Source organism: Zonotrichia albicollis, chromosome Z (assembly GCF_047830755.1).
Source record: "Zonotrichia albicollis isolate bZonAlb1 chromosome Z, bZonAlb1.hap1, whole genome shotgun sequence".
Lineage (NCBI taxonomy): Eukaryota > Metazoa > Chordata > Aves > Passeriformes > Passerellidae > Zonotrichia > Zonotrichia albicollis.
In genome coordinates, this window is record NC_133860.1 from 63,808,339 (window position 1) to 63,817,233 (window position 8,895).

At 45.7% G+C, this 8,895-nt stretch overlaps 1 protein-coding gene and 1 long non-coding RNA gene across 3 annotated transcripts in view; one reads left to right on the forward strand and one right to left on the reverse strand.

Annotated features, from left to right (window-relative positions):
* Window positions 1–2,031, reverse strand: part of SLC49A3 (solute carrier family 49 member 3) — a 25,853-nt gene extending 23,822 nt beyond the window's left edge. Inside the window, exon 1 of the mRNA XM_005486271.4 lies at window positions 1,482–2,031. Coding sequence (XP_005486328.1) covers window positions 1,482–1,610 — 129 coding nt within the window. The 5' untranslated portion in view covers window positions 1,611–2,031. The remainder of the gene's footprint in view (window positions 1–1,481) is intronic.
* Window positions 245–8,334, forward strand: LOC141727043 (uncharacterized). 2 transcript variants are annotated; one of them, XR_012578026.1, is made up of 3 exons: window positions 245–1,538; window positions 3,062–6,324; window positions 7,021–8,334. It is a non-coding gene; the product is annotated as an uncharacterized LOC141727043 (long non-coding RNA). The 2 variants fall into 2 exon arrangements; XR_012578025.1 differs by having other exon boundaries at window positions 246–1,538; window positions 7,018–8,334.
* Window positions 8,335–8,895: the final 561 nt, after the last annotated feature.

Sequence of the window (8,895 nt, forward strand, 5' to 3'; positions counted from 1 at the left end):
AAAAAGGCTTGGTACAGTTTCCTTCACCCATGCTGTCACCATCCACTTCCAGGGTTTATTTCGTGTCACATAATGTTCTTCTGCTGTGCTAATTTAACTGCAAGCAAGCAGCGGGGCTTTTCTGCAGAACACTTTTTTACACTCTTAAAGGATATAGTGATTTTCCACTGAGAAGGTGCATTAATTTTTTTCCCCATATACTGCCAAATTCTCACTATGTTTTTTCCATTTCTCTACTCCAGCACTCTTGCATCACGGAATACCTAATCATCCTTCAAAGCATTTACATGTTTGCAGGTTGCAGTGCCTGATCTTGTCTGCCAGACAGCCCGCATTCACAGCATGGTAATCCTCAAGAAGATGAATAATTCTACATCAGTCTGATAATTATCAACAATGTCCTCAAAGACTTGATGAGCAAAGATCTGGGCTTCTTTTTCATACACTAAGCCTTGATAAGAGGAAGCTTTATGGGTTTATCTCTACAACTACTGAATTTAAATCAGTTCAACAGGTGGGATATGACCTGGCAACCAAATTTTTCAAGTCTCTCAGAACAAGGCAGAGTAGGCCAAAAGAAGTTCATACAACCATCCGTTTAGTGCATAATCACTCCTATAGTGCTCTGCATATGCAACAGACCCTGAAAGGAAGCTTGCTTCTTCTCCTGACCAGATAAATCTGCTGTCACAGGTAAGCAATGCAGCAGTTAACTCCTGCTCCTCTCCCATGGCGTTTCAACACTGCTCTGCTATTCTTAGGCTAGAAACATGTGACCCTCAGAGACGATGAATACTTTCTCTGTCTCCTCATGGCACACGAAGTGTACTCGGCAGCAATTTTTGCTGTGCTGCAGGACACATTTTGCTTCATCCCAGGCTGACTTGACGCTGCGGTACTTCCTGCTGTGCTCTTGGAGATCCCACACACCCTCCCGCCCCATCCTGCCCTTCCCCCGTCACACCCCTCGGTGTCCCGGATCCCACCGGTCAGAAAGGAAAGCGTGAAGGCCTAAGTCATAACCAGAACGACAAAATTCAAAAGTAAAACCCGGTTATTCCGTCCGTCAGGCACGGCCAGGCTGACGCTTCTCCGAACTGTGCGCGTACAACCGATTCTGGTGCTCCAAGGATGAGGGGGTGGATCTGAGACAGGGCACTGGGGCAGAGCCCTGAGGATTGCCTGGCTGCTTCTAGGAAGAAACAGGAGGTGCTTTTGGCTCTGGTGAGCCATGTCAGCCCGTCTTCCCTCCGCACCAGCAGCCGCAGCAGCAGCAGCGGCCAGACCTGCTCTCCAGATCTGCTGCACAGCGAGGCGGCAGGGAAGGGCTGTGTGCCCTGCCTGCTCCGCGCCTCCGCCCGCTGCTCGGGCACCCGGGGCTGCCGGCGGCCGCCCCCTTTCCCAGCACTCCGGAGGAGCGTCCCAGCGCAGGCCGGCTGCGGGGAGCGGCTGCCCGCGCCGGGAGAGGCGGCCGCACTCACCATGGCGTTGGAGCAGTTCAGCAGGCACACCACGGCCAGCAGGAACCACCGCCGCCGGTACGTCCTGAAGCGGGCCGGCGGCCCCAGGCTGCGCTCCCCCAGCAGGCTGGCCGTCTCGGCGCCCTCCATCGCAGCTCGGCGCGCTTCGCTCGGCTCGCCTCGACTCAGCACTGCCGCGTCCGGCCCCGCCCCGCCGCCCTTCCCGGTCTCCCGGGGCGGCCCCGGCCCCGCCGCCGCCCGGCTCGGCGCGCTGGGCTGAGCTGCGGGCGTGCCCTCACTGCGGAGCCGCCCCGGGCCGGGCGCCAGCCCTTCCCCACGGAGCGGGGTCTGGCCTGCGGCGCTCCTCGGCGGGGGAAAGCCCGGCGCTCCGCATCGGGGCTGCTGAGGTGCGCGGAAGGGGGCTGCCCTGCCTCTCCTGCTCGTGTGTCGCCAAAAAAAACAACATCAGCGTCGCCTCCATCACTAATGCCCGCTGACGGCTCCGCGTTCCGTGGGAGTCCCCGTTAGCCGTCGCCTCGGGCAGCAGCCGAGCAGCATCTGCCGCAGCTGGGGGTGCTGGTGGTGGCATGAGCCGCGAGAAGCCTTGCGGGAGCAGCCCTGTCTGAGGGGTGATCGCTTACTGGAGTCGAAAAAGGACTAGAGGAGAATAAGGGGAGAAGTAAGACCCACAAGGGTCTATCAGCCGAAGTATATCTAGTTCGGTTATGGATAAGTTTGGTTATGGATTTTTATGACTGGTTTTGCTGCTGTCTTTCCTCGATGTAGAGACACACTACTAGATGTTATCTCCTACCCAAAAACTCACCAAGGGAAAAAAATGCCAAGGAATGCAAAAGAAAAGTCTCCACTGGTTTCAAACAAGACCTGTGACCAGATCAGATGAACACCTGTAGTGCCTCAGCATCTTTATGTCAACTCTGAGATGTAATCACCCTCACACACCCACTGCACACCAACACTCGGCCTCAGCAGTACTGAGACATCAGGCTGATGGATTCCAGAAATGGCCCTAAAATACTAACATCCACCATGTCACCTCTTGCTCAGGCCTTTGAAATCCTTGTGCCATTCCTCACCACAACCTGCTAAAACCATATCACCCTCTCAGTAAGACACTGAGGTCACTTACTGTTAGAACGACTTTATGCTAAATGCATTGAGCATATTTGGAAGAGTGGGCAAGGAAGATTATCCTGCATGCCAGTATTCTCTCATGAACAATTTTAGCTGAAATTTTCTGGGATCAGAGAGGAGTAGGCAATAGAGAGAGGAAAATGAAGAAGAAGAAACCATTTCTAGCCCATGTCAAGCATGTTGTTTCAAGGTAGAGGGAAGCATGGGTTATTTGTGCTAGTGAACAAGCTAGTCAGCTTTACTGACTGATAGATTGTGCCTTCTAGTCTCTCTTAGCTGGAATGAGGGGTTGACATTTAGTAATACCAGTTGACATTTTGTAAGAGCAAGTGGGAATATTAAGGTAATATTATTGATTGACATGTTCGTCTATCTACAAATGCCTGACCTGGTTTGCCAGGTGTGTGAGATGCTGACAAATGTGCACTGTTGTTTGTATGTTGTAGGCTGATGCATAGCAGCTTCTGCCCTGCTCTGGAAAGACAGATGATGCAGTGATCTGAATTGTGTGCATGAGTGAACTGCCCTCCTGACTCAGCAGTGCTGTCATATGAAGAGAAACTTATCCACCAACATGCTAGGAAGAACCCAGATATGTGGGACAGCAGAAAGGCACAGTGGCCAGTGCTCACCACGAGAACCATCATTCCCTCCTCTCCCTTGTCTTTCCTGGCAGAAAAACCCCTGTGGGAAAATCAGCTTCACTAAGACTGTGTAGATGAGCATCACCATGCTCACATCCTCTTCTGCTTAAAATCTCTGTTATCATTAAAGATGTCTGAACAATGATGTCAGAAACCAAGATCCCATGTGAAATTCCCTTACTGATTTATTTTGTGAGTAAAATATGTCAAAAGCTCAAATATTTGTAGGACAGATCAGAATCAAGTCTGCCCTGTTTAGCCTCTTTTGATATTATTTATGTCAAGATAATCTGTGCTGTTTACTTGAAATAGGGTCCCAGAAAAAGTTGGAGCTGGATGGTGAGGGAGATTCTTTCTGTGACAGCTCTGCCATTTGGGTGCAGACATCAGAAATCCAGTGTCAAACTGGGCTACAGAAAGGGAAAAGGACAATGCAGCAGAAGAGAACTGCTTTGATGTTTGGAGCAGAACAATTTACTCCCACACCTGGGAATAAAATGAATCCTTTTCTCCACTTGTCCTTCTAGATGTATTGCCTTGTTGTATGCACCCTGTAAGGACCGGTGTGGAGCTGCAGAAACATAGGGGTATTTCGAGCAGCTCTTTGTGATCTCATTCCTCTGCTCTACACCACATCCCTCATGAACAGAGGCATGATTTCAATTGGCAGCACAACCAGGACAGCAATAGGATTAGTGTTGAAGGAGAATGGCTTCGTCTGCCCTGCATCTTCTCATTCTTTCCTAGTCCTCTGTTTGTTCCTAATGTATTTCTATCAGTCTCTTTCTCCTCAGTGTCACCCTCTCTTTCCCATCCTGTCCCTATTTTCATCCTTGTTCTTGTTTCTATGATCTGGAAGGATAAGCCAGATTTCTCCTTCTTAGTTAAGCAGTTTCTTGTTTCATAGATATTTGTACTGGGATACCTGTAGTCTGTGATGTGTGAGTATATCTAAGATATACTGAACAGATCCAACTATGCAATTGATGCAGTACGTAAGGAAAAGAAAGTTTTCAGCAGTGGAGTAGTTGAAATCTCTGTACCTTGGTTGAAAAATGGATGTGAAATAACTTTGTGTCAGAAAAGAATTCCGCACCCATAGCACTTTTCAAGTATTATGCCCTCATGATGGTAATTACAGGATCATCCAGGTTCCAAGCAGGGTCAGAAATTATGGCTTAAGGGGAGGGAAGTACCCAAGATTTGTCGATGCTCATGGTTGAAAGAAATTACAAATCAGAGGGGCTGCAAAATCTTACCAAGTTTTATTAGTAAATGACACTCTTGGTGTGTAAATTGGTGTAAGCACATGGCACTGGGTTTGGGTAAAGGGGTTAGTTGAATGAGAACAGAGGCATGAATTGGAGAGGAGGAGACAGAGTGAAAGGAAAAAAAGTCCTGGCTCCAGCACTGATCCAGCTGATGGTATGTTCAGGGTCCTGGGAGCATCTGTGCACCCAGGCTTTATGGTGGTTCCTTCTACAGATAAATCTCCTCATACTGGAGATAAGTTTATAATTTTCTATGCAAATTAGCAACCCTGTGCAGTCCATTCCTCTAGACTTTTCTGGAAATCGGTTGGGGATGGCTTTGGGGATCTTTGGTGGTGTCAATCCCCTCTTACAGTCCATGCCCACTTCTCAGCCTCATCCCTGCACTTGTGCTGTGTTGTGCTCATCTCCAGGAGCCAGAACTAGGGCGTTTGTCCCAGAAATGTGCTGCCCTACCTCCTTATGGCCTCTTCTCCAGCCACATCCTCCTCTTTCTCAGTGGATTATTACCAATAATTCCTGGCTGTTGTCACCAACAATCCATGGCTGGCTCCACAGCTATCTGGATATCGGTGTTTGAGACATATACATTAGCCCTCTTGTCTCCTAAGATTCTGCAGAAATGAAGTCAGACCAGTTTGCTTAGGACTCAGTCTGGTCTTGAAAACCCTCAGCAATGGAGACTGCACAACCTCTTTGGGCAACTGATTTTCCCGCTGGATCAGTCCTAGGATAGATGCCACAATGCAGCCCTCAGATAGAGTACAAGTAATTAAGCACAACCCTCTGACCTCATTCAAAGTTGGATCAGTTGGCTAAACATCCAGACCGTAATATCTTAGCTTAAATACAAGAATGCCGGTAGACAGAGTTGAAAATGTTGCTACATTCAAGGTAAATATCATGCATTGCTCTCACCCATCCACAAATCACATTCTTTTATGAAAAAAGGGCAATCAGGCATGTTCACTGTCATGACTTATCCTTGGTAAACCTGTGCTGATTATTCACAATTGCCTATTTCTCCTTCACGTGTTCAGAAATATAATGCGAGAACTTTTTTTATGGTCTTTTTTGCCAGGGATTGAAGCGTGATTGGACAGTCTGCAGTTGCTTTGGCTGTTCTTTGAGGTTTTTTTAAGTATAAATGCAACATTTCTACTGTTGGTAGGGATATCCATGGCTCCTCAAAGATGATTGAAACCTTGTGCTGGAATCAGATGTCTCTCAGCATCCTTGGACACGGCCCTTGTATTTCCATGGACTTGTATAAGCCAAGTTTTCTCCAGCAACTCCTAATTCACCCACTCATGGTGATCTCTCCTCTCCATGAATACCTGGCCTGAAGCCCTAGGAGAGAGACCTTGCTGTGTAAAGAAGGCATTGAGTTCCTCAGGTTTGATTGTGTCCACTTAAGAGTAAAACACCCTGCTCAGTGACCACATGCAATTTTCCTTGTTCAGCTGCTTACCATTTAGCAGCTGAAGCTCTTTTTGTTACTATTGACATGAAAGTTAAAATTCCAGCTGAGCTTTTACTTTCCTGACACCATTCCTACATGCCCAGGCAATGTTTGTAAATTCCTCCTGCATAGCCCATCCCTGCTTCCATCTTCTGTATATTCTTTTTTTGCCCTGGAGTTCTGCCACAATTCCGTATTTACCCAAGCCAGTCTGCTTATTTATCTCCTTTTTTCTTGAACACTGAGATGGCCTGTTCTTACACTTGGTGGAAGCTTCAGAGATCTCCTCACTGTTGGAAAGAGTGACAGAGTGAAAAGGAGCTGTGCAAGAGGTGAGGAACAAGATGTCCTGAGTTGCAGAACTAAGGAGTCAGATATCTTGGGGCTGCACCTTTGGGTTGACTAGCACTGAGAAAGTTGCAACCCTTTCATCATGGTTGGGGCATTGGTAATATCCTCCTGCATGGATCATCTGCTTGCTGCTGACACTGCAGGTTTCTGTGCCGCCATGCTAATAGGTTCTTTCCTTAGCCACAGGTTTTCAGGAAACTGCAGGGACTTTTGTTACCTTAGGAATGCTGCCTCTCTGCTATGTATCATTAAAACTTGGTAGCATTAAAAAAAAAAGAGAGAGAGAAAGGAGAAGAAGATAGGCAAACTTACTAGTTTTGTGCATTCTGTACTATCTAAGGAGCCCGCGTGGTACCTGAAAGTGTAATTAAAGGCCACGCAAGCTCATGAAATACAGAATGTGTGTATGGGGGTGGAGGTGGAATTAGGATTGCTCAAGCAGTTTTTATTCTGGCATTTCCTAATGTTTTAATGTTTAAATTAGCAAGACTTAATTAATTTTCATTACACAAAAATATGGTGAAAAGTGCTGTTGTTAAAAAAATGGATTCACTTTCCATTGCTTTTCTCGTGCTAGATGTCAGAAGCAAAAGGAGGTTTCCCCAGGGAATCCTGAATTTTTTAAAATCTGGATGCTTTAATGCTAATAAAGTATGTATTTGTTTGGTTTTTAGCAGAGAGGGCTCTGAAGACTCATTCTGCAGACCTGGAGGCCAGCAGTCATACTGTGTGTTTCCACAGTGCACAGTGGGGAAGGTGAATTGAAAGAAACTATTTAAACCTTTATGTCAAAGACTGCCATGATACAAGTCTAAGACCCTTCATGGAGCAGATAATAAATTAAAAACAACAGAAACAGCAAAAGATTTCAGAAGAGAGAGCAATTATTGAGTGCACAGAGCACAACAGCAGCAAAGTATCTCCCAGACTGCAAGAGAGTATTGCATATGCAAGTTCCGCATTACTGGCAGGTATGGAGAGGAAACAGGAATGCAGAAGTCACTGCACTGGCATGTTTGCAGACTGCTGAACCAGACACTTTCCTCCGGACATAGATTAGCTGCTTGCTTCGACAAACAGAGCAAAACAAGCCAGTCAAATCACAAAAAATATAGGAGACAGCAAAACACATGTCCCACACTCTGGGTAGCAAATCAGTCGTCCAGTGTCTGAATCTCTCCACAGTGAGGCAGGTCTTGGGAATGATTCCTTGTGTTGCCATCACTGGCAGTTGTGAGCCTGGAAAACCAGCTGTAAGGGAACTGCGAGCAGCTGCCAAAAGCATGGGAAGCTGTGTCACCTCTGCTGCTCTAAGTGCCAGTGAAAGACAAGTACATTATACACTCTCATCTCAGAATAATTTTCTGCAGGGTAAGTTTAAAGACTTGTCTACACTTTGTCTCGCTCCTCCTTGTGGAGATGTTCCTTCTCCCAAGGCTGAGTACCAGTTTGTCTTCATAGCTACAACTATTACTTCAAATGGGGAGATCCAGTCTCACAACAGTTTTTTTTGGCAAAAAAAATTTACACATGCCTTGGAAAAGGGATCCTATGAATGTGAAGTAAAACACACTCCTGACTGCTGTATTTCTGCTGCCAGTCTTTTCTGAAGCCTAAGACTACTCAATGAAAGATGTAAAAATTTCCTATCTATTTCAAAGTATTTTCTTATTTTGTATTTAGTTCTCCTTGAGTTATTTTGATTCCATTTATACTTGTACCAATTTTTCCAACTTATACAAGACAAGCAAATAGAACTATAGTTTATCTAAAAATCTGTCCTTTCCTCACAGCTTCCTTTAGCACCTTGTAGAATAAATTTTTCAAGAACAGAAATGGAAATAATACTTTAGTTTACTATTTTATTGCATTTCATGTGTAAAAAGACATAATAATTTTAATTTTAATGGCTTTGCAAACATGCATAGCTGAAAGTGTTTCAGACCATATTTCATGCTCCATTTAAAATAAGAGAATGCAGAATCCAAACAAAATAGGTCCAATTAACAATTTGAAGTAAAAGGAAATTTTAACAGATAGCTGTCCTGAGGCAGCATTGTCTCTGCTCTTCTTTTTTTTTTTTTTCTTTCTTATTTCTTTGTCAGCACAAAGGTGTCTTACTGGGTCAGCAGTGTCTGGGTCTTGTCCCCCAGGTATGGGAAAGACAAGACAGCCTTTTTCTCAGAAACATTCCCAGATTTGTCCTTTGCTCTCTGCACAAAGAAATATGTTAAATGGGAGCTAATGAGTGAAGTAAAGATCTGCAGAAAGATCAGCATATTGCCAACACAATTAGATGCCTGATGGTCCCAGAAAGCAACAGCTACAATTCCAGGTCCACTGCAACAAAGGTGAAGATGAGAAGAGATGGTTGGTGCTATCCAGGTAGAGCACACAAGGGACTTAGTTAAATCTGCTTTAAGGATACTGTGCAAAGGCCATACCATTATTGTTTTTAAATACCTCAAGACATTATTGCTCATCTTCCCAGAAAGCAGTGACACCTGTAGACAGTAGCTCCGTGTTCTGCCTTTCTATCTTCTTTTCTCTCC